The 26235-nt window shown below is 41.7% G+C and overlaps 1 protein-coding gene across 11 annotated transcripts in view; it reads left to right on the top strand.

Annotated features, from left to right (window-relative positions):
- The window catches only part of LOC138165352 (oxysterol-binding protein-related protein 9), a 163885-nt gene that overhangs the window by 126653 nt on the left and 10997 nt on the right, over positions 1 to 26235 (top strand). For 9 of the 11 annotated variants that reach the window (XM_069093596.1, XM_069093592.1, XM_069093591.1 and 6 more), the window contains 8 exons: positions 3357 to 3452; positions 4369 to 4416; positions 5584 to 5613; positions 6478 to 6528; positions 13283 to 13321; positions 18184 to 18274; positions 19307 to 19411; positions 22565 to 22724. In XM_069093596.1, the coding sequence (XP_068949697.1) occupies positions 3357 to 3452; positions 4369 to 4416; positions 5584 to 5613; positions 6478 to 6528; positions 13283 to 13321; positions 18184 to 18274; positions 19307 to 19411; positions 22565 to 22724 (620 nt within the window). The remainder of the gene's footprint in view (positions 1 to 3356; positions 3453 to 4368; positions 4417 to 5583; positions 5614 to 6477; positions 6529 to 13282; positions 13322 to 18183; positions 18275 to 19306; positions 19412 to 22564; positions 22725 to 26235) is intronic. The other 2 variants (XM_069093597.1, XM_069093587.1) reach the window with 1 other exon arrangement.

Below are 26235 nucleotides of genomic sequence, written 5' to 3'. Positions count from 1 at the left end.
GTGACTGTGCTTATGAACATGAGTGTATATTTAATAAAGGAGATGAACATAAGCAGAGAAGTTAGGTAAATGGGTGAAAGAAGATTTAGCAGCAGATCTGAGAGTTCTTATAATGATAGCCACAAGAGATGACTGTAAGGGAAAGTGACATAAGTGATAATAATCCAGTGTGAGTTATTTGGATTTCAGGCCTCTATGGGCTGGAGGAGGGATCCTTCAAATTTTGGTGGGCTTTCAAACTGAAGAAGAGAGGTGGGGGATTGTCTTCTGGGTCTCTCTCCTTACTCAGATATCAGGCACTAAAGGTTTTTAATCTGGAGCTCCCAAAGGGGTCCGTGTATAGATTTCAAGGAAAATAAATATTGCATGTTAATTTTCATTAACTTCTAACTGAAGTTTAACGTTTCCTGCATATTTTAAAACATTATTTTGCAAGGGGGAGGTGTGATTTCTCGAGACTCCCAAGCGGGAGTCCAACAAAAGTTCAAAACCCATTGCCCTGTATCAGTAGAGTAGGTCCAGTGTAGCAAGAACAGGAAACAAAATCCAACAAAGCAAAGAAACGGAGTAGACAGTAGGTCTGCTGTAGGTGGATCCCAGCCTAATTTAATGGCCATTTATGGTGTCCAAAGAAGTACCGCAGGGATCTGTGTTTGGTCCTTTGCTGTTGAACACTTAAAAAAAAAAACTAATGGTTTGATTAAGATGGCACGCTGATCACTTTTGCAGTGACACTTTCCTGGGAAGAGGATTGATAGGATCCAGACCCTGGATGGCAGTAAGCTTTCAAAAAGATCTTGATAGCAAATAAGATGAAATTGAAAAGGAGTGTTTAGTCATAGATTGGCTTTGCAAATAGAGGATAGGAAAGCCTGGTTGGTTATACTTATTGAAGTTTGTCTGGAAAATTTGTAGGTGGTAAAGGGGGAACTCTGAGCTCAGTATGGGTCAGCCGTGAGATAGGGCAGTTTGTGGAAGGTAATGCTATCCTGTGCTTGCAGTTAGAGAGGCGCAGCATTCTGTTGACCTCTACCCTGGTCAGACCACATCTGGGAGTCCAGTGTTGAGTTCTGGGTACCATTTTCTAGGGAAGGATATTGTTAAGTATCCAGAATAAGACAACCAGGATGGTAAAAATTCATGCCTAGGAAGATTTATCTAAGAAACTGGAATGTTTAACCTGGAGATCAAAAGATTTAGGGAAGATGGGCTAGCTTTGTTCAAATATTTGGAAGGCTGTTGTTGATGTAGAAAGAAGATTGGGCTTGGCTTGTTTTGTTTGGCCCTTACAGTTGGGGATTCTTGGTCAAGCATGTGTTCTCAGTGGCCTGAGAGGTCTCAGACTCTAGAGTGCTTTGAAATGACTTGCTCCAAATGATCAGATGGATATTATTTGATTTTTGAAGGTGAGATATTTGAAAAAAGGAGTGAACGAGAATTTAGATAGGACACAGTAATCCTTACTACACTAAACACATCTCCTTTTCCATAATCCCCACTAAATTCTGAAAAATCACACTTCCCTTTTTTTCTTCTTGGACTTTTTATTTGATTGATGAATAAGTTGGATACGTACTGCCGTTCATTAGTTATTATACATTAGCCAGCCCATTTCATGCCAGCCTGGTTTGTACCAAATATACTTTCTTTTTAATTCCCTGTCACTTACTGCCACTGAAAGTGATCTCCCCCCCCAGTACTGCAGTCTAGCTCCTCTTATAGCTTATGGATTTGATGGCTCCAATTACATAAACAGGGCATAGACCCTCACAGACTATTTTTTTTTCCGGCTGTTTTTTTTTTGCATTCCAGTTTTCTAATGGAAAACTATCTTCATCTTCCAAATAAGATTGGCCACAATTTTATAAGCATGCTTTGGTTATGAAAGCTTGCTGAAGTAAGTCTTTCTACCCTTGCTGTTCTTTCGGGCACATATTCTTTCTCTTCTGCACTGCCCTCTCAAACAATGACAACCACAAAGTTCCTGATTGTAAGCAACACAGTTTATGAAAAGAGCTAGTATCATTCCTGTTTTTTATTGGGGAAAAAAATTAACAGCAAATGAATTTAATTCCCCAGTGACCTAAGATACTGTGTAACTGACAGTGTTTGGAATTCTTAATTTTTCTTGTATTTGGTTTAGTGTTTATTGAAACAGAGGGATAACATGGTAGCTGTGTTCAAATATTTTAAAAGTTGTCATGGAGAAGAGGGATTCGCGTTGTTCTGCTGGACTCCAGAGGGCAGAGCCACAAAAAAAGGGGGGGAGGTTGCAGAGAGGCCAACTGAGGTGGGGCATGAGGAAGACTGCCCCAGGGAAGACAGGTAAGTGGACTGGCCTCTGAGAGCAGCCACAGGCTTTTCCTTCTCTGTTCTTGTATGGTTTTGCTCTTCACATTGCTGACCAGGGCATTTGTAATTTGTGGGATGGCTCTCGATGGGCTGTGAGACAAACTCCTGCTTTTGTAACCGAGCAGCGCAGCAGACACGGTGTAGGACATTGGACAAGTATAGACGATTGAGTAAACTGAGTAATGAGCTGCTGGTCCTATACTTAAGTAAACATTCCCAGGACACGGGGTAAGAGCGAAGTCCAAAGGATTGGTTGAGAGAGAACACTTATTTGTGCTCAGATAGGGACAGTTTTGTAGACAATGTGGGCTTTTAGGATTTTGTTAGAGTAGGAAGAATGTTTGCTTAGTTTTGAAGTGACTGGTGTCTCCACTGAGAACAGAATTTAAAGACAAAATCAGAAAGTAACATAGTAAGGGCTCAGCATTGGAAAGATCAGAAAGCAGAGGTGCTGGAAAATAGCTAATTTAAGTAAATCATCCTATTAGTAGAAATTCCTTGAGGATGAAGAAATCGGTCTGGGCAAGGAGGTAATTGGAAGCCAGAGCAGCATTCTTGAAGAGAAAAGTTGTCTAATCCCCAGGTTCCCCTGTATTGTTAATGGGATTATATATATTGCAGCTTGTAGAATTGATGCCAGGTGACTGAATGGTGAAGAGGTGGCTCCATATCCATTGGGGAAAGGCCAGGTTCTTAACTAAGAATTGACCTCATATATATACTTTTGGCATTAATGGACTCTCACCTCATGAGAAAGATGCATGCTGCTTCTGAGCCATGGAGACCTGGGGCATTTTCAGTCACCCTTTCATAGACATTGGGAATTCCTGAAATGATCAGATCACAGATCTCTTTGAATATTCATAGACATTCCCTGTCATCAGCTACTCTGCATCTGAGATGTTTTCATGAATGAAGACTAAAGCATTTTGTATAATATTAATGTTACCTGCGTGATAGTAGTGATATGTACATGATAATCATTTCTCTCTCTCTTTTTCTAGGGTGTAGATTCTGGATTTGTTCCCAGTGTTCAGGACTTTGATAAGAAACTGACAGAGGCTGATGCATATTTGCAAATTTTGATCGATCAGCTGAAGGTAGGGCAGAGGAGGTTGAGCACTGAGGTGGTTGGTGCCCAAGTGCACCAACTGTTTGGGGGTCTCCACTTTTCGGTCACACATTTCTGGCTCTCCTGCTGGTTTTAAAACAAAAGTTTTAAAATAATGTTTCTTTAGCTTCTAGCTCTTCTTTCAATAATCTGATTACTTTGACAATAATATATAGATGTTTATGGTGGTTTATAACCTTTATGGTTATAAACGTGTACTCAATTCTTGCATATAATATAGACATACTCAAAGTGAGATCTGAAAGGACTTGGCCATTTTTAAATCCTGTGGAAGCAAGTGAGTTTCAGAAGAAACTTATTTTGGAACTCCATGTGTCTTCCCTTTACTGCCCTTCCTTGATGTTTGCGGGTGAGAATTCACCTAAGGCATATGCACATAAGCCGCAATTTACAAACTTACAAAACTGTAGGAGTCTTTACCTCCTTGCTTCTCCTGTTCTCTTTTCTTTCAACAAAATACCAGCAGAGGTCCTGTGGGGCTGCCTGGGAAGAATGTTGGGAAAGTGGCTCTGCTTTTGAGAGGCACCAGTAGTGGCTTAGAGCCTTAAAAGCCAAATGTTTTCTTTGTTCTCACTGGTTAGAAACGCAAGATCCGCTGGTGAGCCTTAAGATGCCTTCAGGTACTCTCAGAAGCATCTGCCTTGGAGGCTCACCAGCAGCTTTTGGTGGGAAGCCCCTGTTTCACCCAGAATCGCGCTGCATCCCAGCACAGTGTTGACTTTTAGTTTGTCTGTAAAAACAAAACATTAGTACAATAACCTTCCTGGAGCACACATCTTTAAAAACTCCGGTTCTCTTTTGCAAGTTGCATGCATGCTGTTTACATACTGAAGTAGCTTCTTAGACTGTCATTCTGACTGATGTGTATGGTTTTTATTTTTTAGCTCTTTGATAATAAGCTTCAAAACTGCAAAGATGATGAACAGAGAAAGGTAACTGTTTTTCCCTTTAATTGTTGTTTCTTCTGTATTATTTGATTAATTAAAACAGTTGTGTTGGGATCTGCTAGTGTTTAATTTAGCAACATCAGTTTCACTGAGGGTCTCTGTGGACCCATGGTGACTGAGTCTCAGAGGCTCACCTGCAGTGTTTCCTGGGAAGCCCTGGAGGGCTTTTGCCACCCCTGTTTCATCCAGAATAGCTCTGCTTTGCAGCATGGCAAGACTGCCCTTGCTCTGGAGTTCAGCCCAAGCATCATGTAGGATAGAAGAGTGCTCTCCCACCATCCTCTAAGTGGACACAGTCTTTGTTCATCTCATAGAAAAGTTCAAGTGCAACCTCTTGGGTTTTTTCTGGCTTGGGGTTTGGATTTTTTAGAGATTTGTATTTTTTCTCTTTCTCTAATTTCCTTAGGGCAATAATTTGGCTTATCAGCTTTGTTGCTATTTTTGTTTTGAAGAATGGTCTTCTCCTTTTTTATAATGTATTCTAGCCATGACTCCTTATTGTTTACTTTTTTCCATTCTTGGGTTTTATGTTTTGGTTTCCTCCTTTGTTGGGGGGTAATGAGCTTAGCCAAATGTTTCATTTTAAAACAAGCCTTTTAAAGTTGTATATATAAAGTATGCAAGACATCTTCATCTGAGAGAGCAAGCATTAAAATCATGACTTTTTCCTGATGAACTGAATCCAGGTGTTTTTGACTTGTTTCTAAATACAACATAAAGTCAGTCATAAAGGACTGGTGTGTGATCATTGCCTCCAATTATCTTCAGACTTTGAACTTAGGGTCACCACTGCTACTGGGTTTAATTATCACATTGTTGGTAGAGGCACTGGTGTAAGTAAGTGGCCTAGCCTGGGAGCCCAGAGGCCTCAGGCCTGAGCTTGCCCCAGTGTTTGAAGGGCGCCGCATGCGTGTGTGTGTGTGTGTGTGTGTGTGTGTGTGTGTGTGTGTGTAAGGGGGAGGAGGGGGCGGGTCTCAGTTCTTGAGGACTAGGGGATCAGCTCAGATGCACCCATAGAGCTCCATGAATAAAATGCCTAACGTGGCATTATATGGTCATTATATGAGCATAATTTACTATAATTGGTATTAACGGTAAAAACTTTCTTGTATGCTTCTCATGGTTTATATTTTGGATTTTATTTTTCCACAGAGAATTGAGACTCTCAAAGAGACCACAAATGTAAGTTTTGTGTTTTACAAACTTTGTCCTTGCATTAAGCTTTGTAACGACTCGTTCCGTTCAGGTTATTTGTAGCTGTGATAGTTGAGCATTCATGTTACCTTTCAAAGAGTTGTCTCATTGAGGCTGTTCAGAATTTTACCATAGAGTTAGGGTTGAAAAAATTGCCAAACCGACATTGACTTCAGATAACACCTGCTCTGTTTCCTGTCTTAGAGATTTGAGATCCTTGTTTAAAAGTTGGCTTTTTTTTTTTTTAAAGAGCATCGTAATTGTATACATTTTCCTTTTTTCCAAATATCCTTATGAATGTGTTGGCCTTCTGTCATTGTGTAAGGAGCAAGCCATTTTGAATAGCTTCTCTTATGGAAATAGTAAAGAAATACATTGAACAATAAAGTTGATGAGGAAGCACCATGGTTTCAGGCCTACCAGTTTTATGAGAGTGTCCTTTCCACTGCCTGTTTCTGTCTAGATCTTTTGTAGAAATTTCTCTTTAACTGAGCCTATTTTAAAGAAATAATGCTGATAGAGATCTAAGAGCTTAAAAGGGAATCCTTCCTCTCCCTTTTGAAAAGACACACCCCCTTTTCAAGTGTATGTGATTGGTTAGAATCTAGTTTATGTTGTTTTCAGTTCAAAAGAAACAACTGTCTTTGGCATTGCAGGCCTAGGTGTTCTTCAATTAGCACACCTGTTAATGTTTTAACTCCCCTTGCTTTCATAGGCTCAGTTTGCCACAGGTGACTTGGGGCCTGCATTCCATATTATTTGCTAACATTGTATGATTATCTTAAATCTTAGAAAACATTTGCAAAGTTATTATTTGGATAAAATCCTAAAATCAGTGTTTTGTTTTTATAGAACATGGTAGAATCGATTAAACATTGCATTGTGTTGCTGCAGATTGCTAAAGTAAGTAAACTGCTTTTGATTCACTTAACTTAATGAGGATTTACTGTTCAATATGATGTCACCTTTTCTTGAGGGGGCAGTAACATGATGGGATTTGCCTTCAGCTTAGTCACTTTCTGCAAGAAACTAACTGGGTGGGATTCCTTGTGCTGTGGAACAACCAGGCAAATGCCTTGCTTGCCTGGGTCTGCTGTGGTGAGATCATTTTTGGTGGTGGTGGTGGTGGGAAGGAGGTGAGGGTGTATCTAGGACTCCCTCTTCCTCTTAGATTGCACCCAAATTTGACACTTGCTGGAATGAAATGCGTTTCTGGCAGATCTTTTCTTATTTTCATAGGAATGAAAAAAGGGGAATAAGGGGTATTCTGCCCTCCCCCCAAAAAAGGAAGAAAAGCTAACCAGTAGATGGGATAGAAATGAATTAGGGATTCTTTCTGTTTTGTTTTTTATTTTTAAAGGTAACTTTAGTTCTAGTTCATTTAGTATGGATTCATTGAAGAACCAGCTTAGCTGCAGGAAATTAGCCTGCAACACATGAATCGACTTTTGTCCAAATTCTTTTTTTTTTTTATCTGACCCATCTGGACAATCACATTAAATAAAATAAACATTCTGAATAATTTCAAATATCTGTGACCAGCAAAGTCTTTGAAAATGAAAAAAAAGCCCAGCACAACATTATCAACCTTTTTTAAGTTTTGGTTTCATTCTAGTAGGACATTTTTCAGCCATTGAATTTTTTGTTAGCATTTTCTCATACAGTATTGAGTTAGTGATTGGTTGTTGTGTTTATCACAATTTCCGCCTTTGTCTGCCATCCCCTTTTTTGGCAAGGTATGGGGGGTTTGTTGACTGGCCCAATCAAAATGGTATTTTGCATGCCGTTTCAGTTACAAGACTACTTTCATAGTTAAATGTCATTCAGTCACTTGCCTGTTAATTTCATTTTCATTGGCAGAGAAGGAATCAAAGTCAAGCCCTCAAACCATATACGATAGCGTCCTTTGGGAAAACACTTTTAGAATTCTGGTCTCTGCCCCATTTTTGTAGAGGGCAACAAAACCAGGCTTCCTAATTAGGGGATAGAAGGCCCATAGACTGAGTTTAGATTTTTGCCATTCTCTCCTCAGCTCTGCCTGTTCTAGTAATTACCTATGTTTGGATCTATTTTTTCTTCTGTTTTTCCAAGTCAGTATTTAATTATAAAGGTCTTCAAAGAAAATCCTTGGGGAATCAGGACTTTCCTTGGCTATGAAATGACACAACAAAAATTGTGCTCAAATTGGTTAATGGCCTTTGCATTCAGCCAGTGGCTTCCCCACATGCTACATATTGTCAGAGCAGACTGTGGGCAGTTGCTGCTTCTCTGTTTGTGTGTGTCTTGGAATTGAGGGAGCACATTATGGCTGGATGTTCACGTATGTGCAGCCCCATCACAAGATTGTTGTGGTTGTGGCAGTAATCTGGCCCAATGGTTTATACAAAATCAAGTGGTGGTTTTAGTTGCCATCAAAAAGTCTAGCATTGCTTCCTTGGTTCTGCCTTTGAAGTGTATTTAGATTCAGATGACCTTATCCAGAACTAGGCTCTCCCATCATTATCAGTCTTCCTCTGACAAGTTATTAGCTCTAGCCCACCTGATAAATCTGCATTTGTGGTCTTTTGGCAGAGATCACCTGGAGACTCAGCCATTTATTTTTCAAATATGTTTTTTGTAGAGATAAAACTGTTTGCTATTAGTAACTGGAACTCTAGAATTGTGAGGCTTAATGGTAGAAATGGCAAAGAAGACGGGAAATTGTAGTTCAGCACTATCAAGCAGCATTCTGTTCATTCAGGATGATCATACTTTTAGACAGAATATAAAGACGCTAGAAAAAGTAAACAGGAGCAGACCCTGCCACAAAAAAGCCCTTGGGGAAGGAGTAATTTACTAAGGGAGCTGCCAACAAGGAAGGGTATGAAGTGTTTTTATGCAAGAAATGCCAAGCAGCTTTCTTCAGTGTTAAGGAAAAGTGAACAAAGAACCCCAACAGGTATGTTTTAACTCAAGAACAAGGCCACCAGGTTGCTAAAACAGTTGAGTTGGCTTTTTTGAGAGAGGCTGTGCATTCTAAATACTCAAGAAGCTGATAGGTACCTTTCTCTGTGGCTTGTTTTAATCTTTTGCCTGGCCAGAGAAAGATTAGATCCACTACAGTCTCTTGGAGTCTTTCTTCTAATTGCACAATTACATAATTTTAACTCTGACACTTAGGGCTAATGGAAAAATAATAATAATAATCCCAGGCTTCTCAGCGTTCCTAGAGGCTCTCATGGATTTGTGGAGTCTCCTAGAAGCCTTCACTCTCTAAACTTCTTCAGGAGCCAAATGGAACTCCTCAGCTTCTGGCTGAGTAGTGAAGAGGGTAGAAGAGGAGCTTCTTGGCCAGGCTCTTGGTCACACTGCTGCCACATTGGCTTCCTTTGTCGGATACCTTCCCTGCACTTGAGAGTCTTTTCATCTAGGCGTACGTTTATCACCTGGAGTCTAAGGGAACACAAGCGTACGAGCTTTGTGGGCCACTTTGGAAGCTTTTTTCTGCCGTGATCTAGATCTGGTCAGAACAGAAAGTGGAGTTTCCTAAAACAAACCCCACATCACATAATTAACAGTTTGTGATGTTAACAGCTCTGGTGCTTGAAATGGGTATTCTTCTGTAAGAAGTAGAGCCTGGCTGGGTCACACCTTATGTGATTGGAGACTGTTAATTGATAAATAGAATTTAAGAATCTTTGACATATATATATTTTTTTAGTTGTTTGGATAATATGGATTTGGAAGCCCTGAGTTTGATGAACGTTTGTGTAGTAGTTGACAGTTACCAAGCGCTTGCTCTTCCATGAGGTAGCCCGAGTCTTAGTGTCCCTATTAGATGAGAAAGCTGAGGCACAGTGGTCCTTGTCATTCATGGCCTAATTCAGGTGTCACCTTCTATAACAGACCTTTCATGTTCCCCATTCCACCTCACTTCCCAGTCCTCCAACTACTTTGTATTTATGTCCCAGTGATTTTGGACATGTCATTTCCCCCCAGAATAATGTCAGCTCCTTGAGAGCAGGGCTTGCTTTTGCTTCATTTTTATTTTTATATCACCAGTGTATAGCACAGTGTTTGACACATAATAGCAGGTGCTTGTTGAATAGAGCTGAATCAGATCAGTACCGGCTGGGTCTTGAACCTGGTTTTCGGACTGAGCCCAATCCTCTGCCCCCTCAAAGCCCCTCTGTAGAGGCCTGGGTAAGAGAGTAGGATCTCCAGATGCTCTCTCCCTTCCCCAAAGCACTTTCTTTTCCATGAGCTTCTTGTATAGTTTCCCACCTAACTTAAATGAGGAATTCCCCTCTACCATATTTTGTTAGACTTTTATGCTTCATTTCATTGAAAAGTACACTATTTTATGCAAGAAAAGCCTTGCTAGAATATCTTTCCTTATTAGAAGGAATAAATACATTTCTGCAGAGAAATGAAGCTTCATTTTCAGATAGTGGGACCAAGATTCAAACACTCAGATCTATAATGCTGGCCAAAAGCCTGCTGAAATTTGTTAGCGTTTTTGTGTGGCCCAGATCTCAGACATCCAGATCTCGGCTGTGTTGCTACAATCAAGGAAAGATGGAGTCACAGGGAGGACCAGTGTTCAGAACTGGGAATGAGAGATCAGATGACTGAGGGGAGAAACAGCGAGGTGAGGGAGGATGATCTTTGCCAGGTTGGGGGTTTAATACTCTGAAGACAGGGAGGGGTTGGGGCTACGCTGACTGTTGGGTAGTGAGTCTGAAGATCTGATGAGGAAGGTGAACGATTAGATGATCTGTATCAGCACAAGCCTTGACTGTCCTGATGTGCCATGTTGCTCTGCACGGAGGCAGGCCTGCCTGTTGGATGGCCATACCTAGCCTTATTTTCTTGCTGGGATGCCTAGCAAGGAGGAGGGTAGTTTGTTTCGGGTCTGAAACCCCAGGGAGCAGGCCTGACCTTGTGGTGCCCTCTGTCCAGTCATGAAGCAGGAGTTTTGTATTCATCCTTAGCACAACTCTTTTAAAAATTGCAACTGGTTTCAAATCTGTGTGTGTTTGGCCTGGAGAAGAGAAGACTGGGAAGGGCACAATGCTGATCTTCGTTGATTTGAGCAGATGTCACCAGGCATACAAAACAGGCGTTAGGCCCCTTGTCTTTGGTCCCAATGGACAGAACCAGCAGTAGGGAGGGGTTGTAGAGAGGCCTTGTTGCAACTTGAGAAGTAGTGAGCTTCCCTTCACTGCAGGCCTTTGTGCAGATGCTGGATGGCCACTTGGCAGGGCTGTTGGAAGGCATCTTTTGTAGCTTTGAGTTGGGCTACGTGACCACTGAGCTCTCCTCCAATTCTGAAAATTCTATAAAGATGGTTGGAATATATGGCTAGAGAATAATCCCTCAACAGGTTAATCTAAATTTGTGCTTCTCTGCTATCTGCTATTAGATCACATACAGAGAGAGGATTTAAATCCAGTCCATACTCTTGATTTGAAACTTGTAACTACCATTGACATTTTAACATGAACATCTAAATATCTCTCCAACACTTTCTTTGATATGTGACCATTATGGTTTAAGTTCTTAGCAAATTAGCAGTAAAAATGAATATGTGTGGACTTTTGTCACCTGAACCAAAAGTAACCTGTTTTTTTTCTCTGCATAGTTTTTCAGTAATTTTTTAATCTCTAGTTATAATTATTATTTTATTCATTGTGTTTAATCCCTTCCTGTCTATAGTCTTGTCTTAATGTAATTAAAAGAAGAAATCCAGGGGAATGTTCAAGAGAAATGTATGCTTTATAAGAACTAATCTAAGCAAGTGATGAAAAGTTTACCATCTAGTTTTATAATTGAATTTTAAAACATCTGATTTAAGATATATTTTTATGATATTTAGAGAACCTGTTTTCTCCCATAGCATATTTAACATAATAATTTGGAGAAAATTGACTTGTTACCTGCTCTCTACGGAAGGTCTGGCATCACTTCAGATGTCCAGAGACCGCATGGCCCTCATCAGGTTTAAAGAGAATCCTTGGTGGTTTCGGGGATTGGACCATATGCACTCTGAGGGTCCTCACAGCCCTGAGACTAGCTAGTCAGTTACTCCACTGCTTTTAGGTTGTTGTGATCCCCATTTCCAAGTCCTTAATTGACGTGGAATTGACATTATTTTGAACTTAAGTGGGACAAGTATCTTAATAGTATATAATAATTCATCTCCTGTCCCTTAGCATGACTAGCACCAGTCATCTTTTCTTCCATCTCCAGCACTGCTTTCATTTCCACACAGATGGTTCCCGGCATATTCCCCTCCCTGAACATCAGTCTTATATTTCCTTCTCCTTGCTAGACAATGCCTCTTCATTGTTCTCTACTCAAAATCAGTATGTCCCAAATGTAACTCATCCTTTTCCCCCAGTATTTCCCTCCTGCATTTCCCTGTGTCTGTTAGGGGTGCCACCAGCCTTAAGTCTTTTGGGGCCATAATTTCAGTCGTCTGACTCCTCCTTCCCCCTCTGTCCTCTCTATCCTCTTTCCACATCTTGACTTGGACCTCCATGACCTCTCTCCTATGTGGCCCTTTCTCTCCACTTACACAGCTGCCGCTGTAATTCACACCTTCTTCATCTTTTCCTTAGACCACTTTGTTGACCTGCTAGTTTTCCTGACAGGAGTCTTTCCTTTCTCTCTAATCCATTTTCTCCACAACCACTCAAATAATTTTTCAGTGGCATAGATCTAACTGTCACACTTCTCAGAATCCTTCAAGGGCCCCTCATTGCCTCTAAGCTAACACACAAACTCCTTAACACTTGACATTTAAGGCTCTCCATAGTCTACATCATATCTATATATCACATCTACCCGTCATTATTCCCCTCGCATAAATTCCAGCCGAATTGGCTTGCTGGGAATTTGTGAAATGTAATACTTCCTGTCTGACCTCCATGCATTTGCTCAGGCCACCTCTTATTCTTGGAATGTATTCTTTGCTTTATCTTGGCATTTGAGAATACTTTGCCTTCCTTCTAACCTCTGTGAGCCTCTCCTGACGGGTACTTCCTTCTGTCAATGTTCTCTTCTTCTCCCACTTTGCTTTTTTATGTACAGTCAAAACTTCTTGAGGGTAAGGACTCTTTCTTTCATTTTTGTTTTTACCCAGGAGTGTAGTAGTGCTTTGCGCAGAGCAGACAATAAATGTTGGTTGAATCAGAGTGAATATGAATAAAATCATATATTTAGTTGCAGGCAACTTACCTCTTTCCAACTCTTGAAAAACAGTTATCCCATGGGATACAATACAAGCAAAGTGTCCTCACACAGGGAGAAGAGAGTGGAGGGTGGTAACGGAGAAGGCATTGGTCTGACTGGAGGGGGGCATACATTTAAAACTTCAGATAGATCGATCGTGAATAATGAGTGTTACCTGCACACAATTGCCTTGAGTCCTTGGCATGAATATCACCGGGCAGTACATGGTTGGCCTTTTGAATACATAATCCTCATCATGGTGTTGGTTGTGTTCCTGACCAGGGCTGCTTAGGTGGGGTAGCTCATCTCCACTTGGTCTTGGGAATGGCAGCATCTGCTGCCACTTGAGCCCTTAAGCAGATGTGAGCTGCTGCTCAGTGGGGGGAAGACACTCTCTGTGACTTGTCAATGATTGTTAACGTGTTGAACATTTCTCCTTAAGGACCAAAGTAATGAGGACAAGCACGCATATGGATTGATAGTAAGTTTAATCTAATCTTTTAAAGTTCCCTTTACCTCTGCAGACCATTAAAACCCACCGTCCTCGCAGCAGAGGGCTGAGTTTCCGCTCATTTACAACTTGTTTTCTCTTTTCAACTTACCTACCCTTCTTGTTCTGTTCTGGCAACTTTCCTTGACCTCCTGAAGTTGGCCGTCTTTCACTAATCATTACACAATGAATTGTGGCTGCTTTTTGCTGATTTAGGATTTTAAATGGAAGTCTCATATTTGCTTTAAGTTCCTATAGAATCAAACCATCTTGCATGCATCAAGTAATCGTGGTGTAGAAATCCAGCTTTTATGGACAGCGGTGGGTATGAATGAAGGAGAGCTGTCTTTAGGGAACAGTTCTGAGGGTTGAAATATCTGTACTGTAGTTATGTTTAATTTGGACTCCCCTTGGCAGAAACAAGAAGGCAAATGATATTGTCATAGAGAACTGCTGTTGGTAACTTAAGGAAGGTACTTTTTTTTCTTTAGAAAGAAATCAATTCTAAGTAAGTTTTTAATATTTTAATAACCTCCCTATATATCTTGGTATTGCACTTATTGTGGGGTATGTACTGTGATTTTGTTGGAACAGATTGCAAACAACATGTATCCTGTCATGTGTGGGCTCAGCCAACTGGCTGCAGGATTGGCTGATGTTGCCAGAGTGGAGGGCATTGGGGATGTTCTGCTTGCCTCCTCAGTTCCACCAGTATCCTGGCCCACAGAACCTCCATTCTAATAGTCTTTAGGCTTTTCTTTCCTCCTCTTCCTCAACCATCAGCCTTCCTCCCTTCTAGACAGAAAGCAGAAAACATTGGTTATATGTCAGGCTACTTTTCATTAATTTAAAATTGCCCAGTAGATAATTCCAAGCACCTCATTAAACTACTTGCATACCATGATTAAAGCTTAATAGAGGAAATGCATTTTTTTTCCTTTGAAGGCATACAATACAACTGCAATCTGGAAATTCATGAATGCTGTTGATTAAACTTATCAGGATGAACACGGTCTCCTCTTTTTTTAGTGTGATTTACAACACAGAGATGGCCAGGGAGAGCAGAGGGAGTAAAGAGGTTACTTACCCCACTTTATTGGCATGATAGAATTTTTACTTCCTAATTCCCTGCTCCTAAGGGCTTATTGGGGATCATTGTGGTGTACACAGACTCATTGTTTTAATTTGTAAGCCTGCTGGGCAAGGACCATAGCCTGACCTGAAGACAGTCAAGAGAGAGACCATTCTGAGTAATCATCGAGGTTGTAAAAGGTCTGTTCCATCATGGGGGGTGTGCACTCACTGAGCTGGAGCACGTCCACATCATTGGATAAGAGCTTTGTGAATTCTTGTGGTCCCATATCGCATCATTCAGTGAATCCCCTGCCTCATAAAGGAGTCAGGCATGTGCAGTGAAGTCACACTGCACTTGGGTTTGAGTCTTGGCTCTGCCCCTTACTGGCTGTGACCTTTGGCAGGTCATTTGACTGCTCTGAGGCACTCTTCTTCATCTTATGCATGAAGGAATTAGGCTAAATAAATGACCTTGAAATGCCCTCTTTTGGCCCCTCACAGCCTTCTGACAATGAATTCCTCTGAACACAGCCAGGCTTAGCTTTCAAGGACAGATTGTAGTGCTGGCCCCATTGTCACCCAAAACCTTTTCAGCCTGAAGAGAACCTGGTAGAGGACAGCTGGTACTCCAGGTGCCTCCTCTCGAGGAGGGGAAGGAACTTGCAGCTGATGTTTGCAGATGATGCTGTGGAAGTTTATAGAACATTTCTAAGATGCCTTAATTGTCTAGATGGAGGGGGAGGATATTTAGACATTTTCTGTCATGTGCTCAAACTCTAGTCTATCTTCTGAAGAGCTTTTACTTTTGGAAATATAAATGGTGGCTGTGAGAGGCAAGTTGAAAATATAAACTTTCTCCCCAAAGGTTTGGAGCTTTATTTCACAGTCATTGGTTTTCTTTGTAATACCAGAAATTTTAGGCATCTAAAAACATGATTCTGAGAAGGGGTGTGTAGAGGTCACAGCAGCTACCAAAGGGGTCCAGGACCCACAGAAGCCTTCAAACCCCTGCTCTGAAGGAAACAGTCACACATCTCTCTCCTCATTGCTTCCCCAGCATGTGTCTCTGTTTGATCTAGGAGAGTCTGGGAGCGCTTGGCAGCCTGTGGCCTAATTTCCATTGACTTGTTTTAGCCTTTGTTGGTAAAGCTGTCTGTGCCCATGCATTTGACTTCAAAATAAGAGTGGTTTTTTAAATTCTTAGTGATAGGATTTGAAGGGCTGTTTTCTCTTTACAATGATGGATAGAAGCTGTTATTCTACATTTTTTTTTCACATTTTGTGAATCACTTCCCAGTAAGCTCTAGCCTTGCCACCCCAAACTGCCCCCCCCCAAATAAAGACTGAAAAGCACCTTGGTAGAAGGCGGTGCATCCATAACTTAGCGCCCTTGTAGCTTCACATTTCCCAAAAGAGAGAGAGGGAAGTGTTTCGCCTTCCACTGTTGGGAAGCAGCGACTGGTGCATCTTCCATGATAGGAAGCCTCTTCATAGAGGCTGCATTGTCCAGTGCCATGCCTTTGGATCTCTTTGGCATGCTTCCTCCCCAAGTTTCCCTGAGTCTTGCCTAAGTTGTCGCTCGATTCCCAGTCCTTCCCTGGTTGCTGGGCACAGAATTGAATAGAACACTTTTAGAGTACGTTCCTCTTGGACTAGAGCAGCCTCAGATTGATTACAGGAACCATGGAAAATCCTGGAAAAGCAGTTCCTACGTTTCAGTGCAGCTGATGTGCAGTAGTCACCAATATGTGTGTGCGGGCCCTGGTGACAGGCCTGCCCTCAGACTCTTAACGCTTAAAACATTGTAAACTTAGTTTTCTTAGAAATAGACCAGTGCTGGCATCTTTTCAGATTAAGTGTGGGACCCTTGAAGGAAAAGATCAACATTGGAAATTTCCACTGGATGTAGGCATATCTGCATAGCAACACCTGCCACTGTTGATTACAGGAGAAGTGGATGAAGAAAAGACATTATTAGTTAATATTTGCCAAGGAATTGAATTCCTGTCAAGACCAGTAGCCCAGTGCGCTGCTTCTTTGTGCGACAGTGCCTGGAGCTCTGGACTTGGAAGTCAGGAGTTCCAATTTAACCTCAGAGACCTGCTTGCTCTGTGACCTTTGGCCAGCCACTTCACTGCTGTCTGCCTCAGTTTCCTCATCTGTAAAATGAGGCTAAGAATAGCACCTACCTCCCCAGGTGATTGGGAGGATGAAATGAGAGGACAGATGTGAAGTCTTTCTTTTTTCACCCATCATAATTTGTAGTGACGTCCTGGGTCCCAGGATCTTGAATGTTCCAGTGAGTTTTAGTGCTTGTTCAGTTATCTTAGAGCAGAACTCTAGAATTGCAGGGAATTGGTTTTAATGAGAACTGGGGTGTCCATCTTAATTAGCTCCATTGGGGCTGAGAGAGCCCTTCCCCAGAAAGTTTTATTTTTTTAAGAAATAACCATGCAAAATTTTTTTCAGATGGAACACCCAAGGTATACATTTTAACTTGGTATCAGGCATCCAGTCCTCATTGTTCTGAAACCCTTAAGCTCTTTGACATAAAGATGTCTATGCTTTATAATGTTCTTTTATATTACCAATTACAGGTAAAGCATTGTCCCTGTTTATTTTAGTATCTTCGTATCTAGGACTTTTCTTACTAACTTTTATAAATACCATTTTCTGTAAGTACTAATATTACTCTATGCTGTATCCTCACAGTAATTCCTTCTCCAAACACCTTCGAATATGTTTTTTAAATTGCTGTTTTTAAGAGACCCAAACAAGTTAAGGGATTGCTTGTAGTTTTCTTGGTTTGGTTCTACTTTCCCCTTTGCAGATAACAAGGTTATCTGTCAACTCTACTGTCTAACCATGATCTTCCTTTAAATTGTCAGCACTAGATTTTTTCCTTTTTCTTTTTTTTTTTGTGGGGGGGGGGTTGTTAAAAATACTGTTTCTTAGACAGAATGCAGAGACATTGAGGAAAACTGATAATGGAAAATTCAAAAGATATCAATAAAATTTTTTAATGAAGAAAAATAGCATCAGAGAAGCTGTTAGGCTGCATTCTGGGATAGGGGGCCCATCTACTTGCTGACACGGGTGATTTAAAAATAAATCTTTGTAATTATCATTGGACAGGTAAGCCCCATAGAGTCAGTGAAATATTCTAATGTTTTCTAGAATTGTAGACAGCATGTATGTTTATTTCTTCTCCTTCCTGAAACTTAGAAAAATGTGTCTTTTTCTTCATTTCAGAGATTCACATTTTGTGCTTTTAGTGCAAAACCCTTACATGTGCATCCACAATGATGTTAGGTAGTAATGGGGTGGGACCAGGTGTGAAGACAGCTGGGGAGCCGTCCAGACACACTCGTTAGTGACAGGTGTACATTTTAGTTAGGTAAGGCCAAGAAGGCAAGAGAGGAAGTTGTTCTCAGAAATTTTGCAGCAAATTGCTGAGAAACATTGGAATGTATTTAGAGGTGGTATCTCTTTAAACCTCTGCACCCTGTTCCAAAACCCCTTTCCATGTAATTTTAATCCTGTTTGTCTGAGGTATGTTGATTTGTAGTTTTTCCCCCTCTTTACTCTGCTTTCTTTAATTATAACCATTGCTTGTACCTCTGTGTGGGAAGGGGGTTTACTTTCTTCTTTGCTCTCGTTGATTTGTATCTGTGTAGCTGACCATAGGATTTTGCTGTCATAAATGGGGGTATTTCTTAACATGGGGAAGGGACAGTATGGGAGAGAATATTAATTAAAAATGACTTTCTTTATTTTAGAGTACCATCAACCCTGTAGATGCAATATATCAGCCTAATCCCTTGGAACCAGTGATCAGCACAATGCCTACCCAGACTGTCTTACCTCCAGGTATGGTATTTGGGCCATTCATTAGAGAACCTAGTTTTGTATTTCTGTTACAAAGGAGACTGGCACAAGCTCACTGCTGCCTGTTGTTTTATATCAAAATCCTAGGTAGAATGAATTAGGGGGGGTGTTGTTTTTTTTTAAATTGCATTTGGTGTTCTGTTATATTTTATATAATTATAGTGTCTGAAGGAGGCTGGGTTGGCCAGAGAGGAGGGTGGGTGGTGGTTGGTGATGTCTGTTTTCAAAGTAAGGGACAGGTTTTCTCAGTGCACTTAGAGTTGCTGAGCTAACAGTTAACCAGAATTCTACCAGGAATCCTTGTGCTAGACAGAAGTAGTGCCCTTGTGGAATGGGGAAAAGGGCCCTTAATATCTTCAGAGGTCGTTCATAGACAGTCATGGCTGCCTTATACCTTTGAGCATTTAGTAGCATACGGAATAGTTGTTGATACTGAGCAGAAGGAGGGGCAAAACCTTGGACCAAATGGGGTTGATGAGTCATTTGCAGGTTTTGGTTGGCCTGTGGTTTGTGAAGCGGCAGTCCTTTGTACTCAGCTATTTGGGGGATGGGAAGGAAGGGGACTGGGAAATTTAAAGCTGGCCACACCTTTCCATGGCACAGCTGCCATGTTCTCATCGTTCTGGGTTAGGTATATGAAAAATTGTCTGAAATCCAAAAGAAGACTCCTTGTTGACATTTACAAATGCTTAAAAGGTTATTTTGTGAATGTTGACAGATTTCTTTTAAAGGAAAGAACAAGCAGCATAATGAATCCCAAGCTCGATAGATGTATCATGAGCTCTGGCAATCCTCCTACAAAAGTGTCTGAATGTTAAACTGAGCCGTGCGTGCGTGTGTGTGTGTGTGTGTGTGTGTGTGTGTGTGCGTGCGTGCGTGCATGTGTGTGCGTGTACGTGTGTACACACATGTCTGTACATGCACACAGAGTTCCAAATATCCCCCAGGAAACCCCATAATATTTTTTTCATTGTCCTGTCTTTCTCCCTTGTTTCACTTGTCCAAATATCTCAGAGTCTGCCCCGTTGTGTAAATCAGAGCCACGTCCATCGTCCCTTCCTGTCGGACCTGGAGTCACTTCTTTGGGACATCCTCAGACACCAACACCCAACAGCACAGGTACAGATGGGTTTAACCTGTATCTTTCCATTGCATGCCTTTCTTCAAATTCATTTTTTCTCATTGCCAGGGAAAAGGAAGGAGAAATTTGTTGCTGGGGCTGACCATCTGAGTATTTTTCCATTGTGCCAGTTTCACCTGAGATAGTTGAATACTTGAAATTGATAATTATACTTGAACTCCAAAGCTTTAAGCAAATAATTATAACTTAATTGAAACATTGCAGCCTTTCAGGATATAACTTGGTGTTCTTGTGGCTCATCCTGGGGGATCCTTTAACACTGTGGCGATATTTTTTCTTCATAGTAAATCTAGTTGTTTTCTGGTTTGTTTTTTTTAAACTCCACTAAGGATTCCAGTTTTTAATGGCTTTTTTAAAAAATGTCAAATGACAGTTTGTGGTTACTTTCACTTGTGAGCCTTAACCTTGGGCTTTCTCCTTTTTTTGGTGGACTCATTGTCTTTCCCCTCTTGACAGGGTTTTTATTTTGTGGGATATCAGGTTGATTTTGGATTTTAAATGCAAGTTGTCCTGACTTCTGTGGAGCAAACATTGCTTGTTGGGCCCCAGCTCTCTGAGGGAAGCCTCAAGTTTTCTCCTTATTCACCCCATGAGTCTGTCTTTTGCTGGAGGCTCTGTAAGCACAGCCTGGATTGCCAGCCTCGACCATCCTCCCGCTCAGCTGGGTTTCCCTCTGTGTCATAGTACAGACAGTTGTCCTGAATTTCAGAAGGAAAAAGAAATCTGGGCATAAAAAGCTCAAGAATATCCTTGCAGATAATTTAAAGTGTGAAGTGTGAATGTTTTTTTGTTTTGTTTTGTTTTTGTGTAAGCAATCGGGGTTAAGTAACCTGCTCAAGGTTACACGGCCAGTTATTTCTGGATGTGGTGCTAAGTATCTGAGCCTGGATTTGATCCCCAGGTTATCCCGACACTGGAACCAGTGCTCTTACTTGCTGAGCCACCTGGCCGCCCCATAGTGTGAATGTTTTGTTGCCTCTTTGTTGTGGTTAATATTCATGTAGATTTTTTTATACAGGGCTGTTCCGTGTGGTTATTAAGTTGACATCTTTAAAAACAGTTCCTATGTTGCGAAAGAGGAACTAGTCAAGATCTTGCAAACAGAGAAGGCTTGGGTATTGGGTATAAGGGACAAGAAGAAAATAGATCACCTTATTTTCTTGATATGCATTCATTTTGGTATAAATTATTTCAGTTTATCATATGTGGTTTGGCTTAGTTTTTTAAAGAGAAAAGGACATTTGCAATAGTTAAAGAAATTCATTGATAGCAGGTAAGTGATGCATCAGTCCCAATTTCTAAGACTTTAATTCAGTAGACATTGATTATTGTCTGCTGTATACAAGGTCCCATGTTGGGTGCATTCAGAGTTAAGTGAGATCCATTCCTCTGCATAGATAACTGGGAGAGCTCTTCATTCATCAGACATTATTCCTGAAGCGCATACGATGTGCACGGCTCTCAACATGTTGTGTAGACAGATTCCCAGTTGAAAACTTCTTTGCGGGAATGGACAGGCATGGCTGGCTTGCTATCTGCATCATGGGGAGAAGGGATCTTCCAAGCCTTTAAGCTCACAGGTCCATTGGAGCTGAGCATGTGCCAGGCATTGGGCACACAAAGGCAGAAAGAGAATCCTTTCTTGCCCCTAGGGTTTTCTGGGCTTCTCTCCCTCCCTTTCCTCCTGCTCCTTGCTTCTACCTCACTTAGCACTTCCGGGCCACTGTATCCCCCCCCCCCCAAGGGCCCACTGCATGTCAGTTCATAGATTTCTCTCCATTTAAAATATCATTAGGAATTAGCAATATCATTAACAAACCAAAGGGAAAATTCAAGTCACTTAATTTGAGACTCATTCAGAGTTGCATGGCTTTTTTCAAGTACTTGGGCACTTAGTTTTGCTTATAATAAATAGTTCCATGATTTTAAGGTTCTCTCTATCCTCTCTTTTGGAAAGAAAGATTCCTTAAAGCTCTGTTTTACAAGGAACCTTTTAGTTCTGAACACCTGTGGTTCGCTTTTAAGATGGATTGTCAGCTGCTAACCTGTTTCATGGGACTTGTGATTTTAAAGTTTTCCAAATATCCTCATGACTATGGCCCCTAAGAAATGACCTTCCTAAAGCTCTGAGTGCTTGGTGAGAGGCAGCTTGTTCAGTGTTTGTTTCCCGGGGGGCCTCCATGGTGGAGCCACAGCCCCTGGGTTTGAGCAGTGTGTGAACTGTTCTGATCCCACCCTCAAAGGGCCCGGATGCTTCCCTAGTCATGCTGAGAATTCCCTAAGAAAGAAACACACCAAACATTGTTCAGGGCGTGACTGTGACCTTCACATCCTCTTTGAGAGGTGGTGGCTTCATCCTGACCAACTCCCTTGTGCCCAGTATGACCAGTAATAGCTCCCATTGTTTCCCTGTTATTCTAACTCATTCCTTCCATAGGTGTTAGCTTCGAATTGTGGGTAAAGATGGGCTGGGTTTTATGGTGGTTTCTTTGGTTTGGCATTGTTACACACCTGTGCTTCCTTGGGGTCAGTGGGGAACTCTGCCTTACACATAGTAGGTGCATGATAAATATTTGTGGACTTCAAATCTCTTGATGAGTATGCTGAGAAATGTTTAGTGTAATTAGTAAATATGTTATTCTCCACTTAATCCTCAATTTAACTTGGATAGTGTCACAGAATTCCCATTTTATATTTCCTTTGGAATAATTTGGCTCCTTTTTTAATCATTTAACTATATGTGAAATGAAAGCTGGAACTCCCTGGTACTCCAAAGACTGGGAATTTCTATGAACTGTTTGCTTGAATTAGAATTGAATTGAAAGATCTGCTTTCCCAAAACTGAAAGAGGAATTTTTCTTTTTTGAGCGTTTCAGTGACGCTATTGTGAAGTGTGCTATGAGCTACAGAAGGAAAGCTATGGCCTTTTCTTACTAATTTTGTGTGTCCAGGATCCATCTCACTCTTTTCTTCTTTTCCCAATCTCAAGGCAGACTGACTCTGAGGGCAGGGCTTGTGTATCCAACCAACTCAATCAAATTCTTCTGCTCTCTTCATGGCTTAACTTCCTCACCTATCTCCCCACCCCCACCCTCGATGCTTTTTTTAACTCAGCATTTTTCACTCCCTAGGAAGTGGGCATTCAGCACCTAGTAGCAGTCTGACATCTCCAAGCCATGTCAACTTGTCTCCAAACACAGTCCCAGAGTTTTCTTATTCTAGCAGTGAAGATGAATTCTATGATGCCGATGAATTCCATCAAAGCAGCTCATCCCCAAAGCGCTTCATAGAGTAAGTAGAAGTGGAAAGGAGATCGTCTTGAAGTGGTTCACTTACTTTTTAAATATTTGGTGCTTGAGGGGTTTTTTGGACAGCTCTACAATTTGTTGGAAAAGAGTGAATGACTTTAGTCTCAACTGATTTAATCCTATGCCAGTGTCATCCTAGTAACCAAAGTAATCCAAATTAGATAAAGAACAGCACCTTCAGGTGCCATAAAGTGCTTGTTCCAGGGGGTTTGAAGGAATTAGGGCTTGTTATCAAAGCTCCCAGCCACTTGCCTGGTGGCCTGGATCTCTGACACTGTCATATCCCCTTGGCAAGGACCTCTGATGCCCACTCACATTTCTTTCTCACAACTGTATGAAGCAAGGAGGGAATAGTTGGGGTCATATTTTCATTTTGCAGATGTAGAAATTAAGAGTCAGAGAGGTCCAGGTGATGCCCAGGAAGGTCATAAAGGGAGTCACCATCGTGGGTAACAGTCAGATGTGAGTCTTGCAGGCTTCATACCCAGCTTCTGTTCTTATGCCCCATGGTGTCATGAGGAGAAAGTGCATGCCTTTTGCTCAGCCCCAGAGAGCAGAGCTAGATGGAAGAGGGAGTTGTTAGGAGATGTTGGAAGCAACTTTGCATTTAGAAAAAAAACTTTGTGAACAAGTACGCTTTGCCCAAGAATGGCTTGGAGTACTTTGATAAGGAAGTAGATTGCCTCTCGGGGGAGCTTCAAGGGGAGGCCAAGCTGCTGAGTGTTGGTGGTGGGGAGATTTAGGGCTGGTGTAGGGTCTGAGCTGAATGGCCTCTGGGGCCCTAAAGTTATTGTTGTAGCTAGTGGGATTTGAAAATATTTCCTTTGTTAAATGATAATTAATAGTCATCAGTTTTTCAAATGAACTTGAAAATTGACATTGATCATATTAGAATTATGTAGAGTCCTGCTTACAGTGCTTGGCAGTTTCTGGGACACAGAGGAGCTGACCTTGTGCCTGCCCAGGGCCCTCTGGGTGATGTCCATTTCCAGTTCTTCGAAGGTTGTTTGTTGCGTTTCATGCAGCACCACTCTTTAGCAGTATTTCTTTTTTTTTTGCTTTTTGGAGGACATTTGGTGTTAAGTGACTTGCCCAAGGTCACACGACTAGTGTGTGTGTGTGTGTGTGTTAAGTGTCTGAATCCGGATTTGAACTCAGGTCCTCCTGACTCCAGGGCTGGTGCTTTATTCACTGCGCCACCTAGCCACCCCTCTTTAGCAGTATTGATAGAATGTTGGTATTAAAAAGACGGGCCTCTGTTTCCAAGGGGAACTTGGGGTCATTTGTACTTCCTTAAAGATATTCCCATCCCATTGTTTTCCCTTTGTTCAACTCTGGGCCCAACTCATCCATTTGTGTTGTTTCTCCTAAGGATACTTGTTAATAGATAGGCTCTAAAGTTCACCCATCCAGGTAAGTACTTGTCATCATGTGCTCAAAGCACACCGTTCATCCATTTGATCTTTACTGTGTGGATGGTCAGATCATACTTCAAAAGAGAGGTTACAGATATCTTCTAGGAGATTCTGCTCTGTTCTGGGTCTAGATATACAACCAATACAGTACTGTCAGCAAAAGTAACATGTAGGGCACCAGCGGGTCCTCGTCAGCTGTCCTCTGCTCTAGATTTCAGGCAGCACAGCTACAACCTTTGGCAAGGAGACATTTCCCTGCTTTATGTCTTCCAAGGAATCTGGATGAAATGATTATGATATATGATTGGGAAATCCTTTCTGGGAAGAGGTGTTTATTTCTTGCCTTCTCAGTGGTTTGGTGAAAGGGTGGAGGGAAGGAGAAAATGTAGAACTGAAAATAAAATATTTTTTAAAAAGAGTCTTTTCAGGCATTGTTTTGCTTTACTGAAACAAATACTTCAGGGGAGGTGGGGTGGTAGTGGATAAATATTCAGCACAGAGGTAGTTTGTATTCTCTCCCCCAGGGCTTCTTCTCCTTTTCTGTGTTCTAGATCCCTTTGACAACAGTCTGCTGAAGCTCATGGGCCCCTTCTTAGATTAGTGCTTTAAAATGCATCAAATAAAATACCTAAGACTACAAAGGGAACCAATTCTGTTGAAATTGAGTCAATAAATTATTTAAAAAGTGAGTCTGCAGAGCCTCAGTTAAGAACCTCTGCTCTCCACCTCGGAGACAGTTTGAAAAGGTAGTAGAGAGGGAGTTTCCTCCATGTGCCAGCCAACTAGGTCCATATTTCACAGTATCCACTTGGTCCCCTTTACTTTCAGTATTAATAAGTTCTGAGAATATTTGAAAATCTTTGACATCTTCCTTCCCCTCTATGCACTTTATATCTTGATCTCAATCTGACTGATTTTTCTTTTCTGGATTCCCTTTTATTGGGAAATCAGCAATCCATCACCACTTAGAAACACTTCAGGAATGGGGAAGCTGTGAACAGTAGGTTTTTTTTTTTGTTTGCTTTTTAAATATACATACTCTGCATAGAACCAGAATTTGAGAGACAGACTTTGCATGATGCTGTGCTCTGATAGCCCTGTGAGTGGCTGTCCAGCCTCTTCTTGAGGACCTCCGAGAAGACAGCCCATTACACATGGAGACGTTACTGGTTTTGAAGTGGTCTCATTTTTCTGCGTCAAGCCTAATTTTGCTGCTTTGCAGCTTCCCCTGATTGCTCCTGGTTCTGCCTCCTTAAGCCATAGAGAACATTCTGATCCTTTCTTCAGACACATAAAGATAGCTGTCATCTCTCCCCAGAGTCTGCTCTTTTCTGGGATAAACATACCCCGTTGCTTCAGCCCGTCCTCAAGGCCCTTCATCAGCACCTTGGTTGCTTTCCTCCGTTGTACAGTATAGCTTAGTTTAGCAAGATCCTTAATCTGTTTCCCCAAACTGAGCAGAGTATTCCAGATGGGGGCATAGGACAATGAGACTGTCTCCTCCCCATCCCTGGAAGCTCCAGCCCTTCTCAGTGCAGCCCAAGATGGCATTAGCATGCATGGTTCCTGCATATCTTTGCTGGCTCTTGGACCTTGTGGTCCACTAAAACCCCCAGGTCTTTTTTCAGAACATCAGTGCATCCACCATCATATTTGTGTTAATTTTTTGTACCCAAGGGCAAGACTTGAGATTTGTCCTCATTGAGTTTCAGGTCAGGTTCAGGCCCAGGCTCTAGCTTGCCGAGTGGATTCTGACACTGCCATTGCTGTGTTGGCTTTCCCTCCCAGCTGGATGTCATCTGCAGATGTGATAAGCAGACTACCCGTGCCTTTAATCTAAGTGGTTAATAAGTAATGCTCACCAGCCTGGGCCCAGATCCATGAGGGTCTTCCATTGGAGACAGCCGTCCAGCCTCTTAGGGATTCATCTGATCCATGGCTTTGCTACAATCTGGGTAAACTGTATCCCCAGGGTTTCCTCTCGTCTGAAAAGGTGCAGCCCGGTGAGCTGGGATGTTCTCAGGGGAGCCTGGCTGGCCTTTTGGGGATCTTACTATTGTTCCCCAGGAGCTAAAATAC

Source organism: Petaurus breviceps, unplaced genomic scaffold (genome assembly GCF_028583685.1).
Source record: "Petaurus breviceps papuanus isolate PSGF00001 unplaced genomic scaffold, PetGlider_PUasm1.0 208, whole genome shotgun sequence".
Taxonomy (NCBI): domain Eukaryota; kingdom Metazoa; phylum Chordata; class Mammalia; order Diprotodontia; family Petauridae; genus Petaurus; species Petaurus breviceps.
This window is presented reverse-complemented; position numbering and strand designations above follow the sequence as displayed.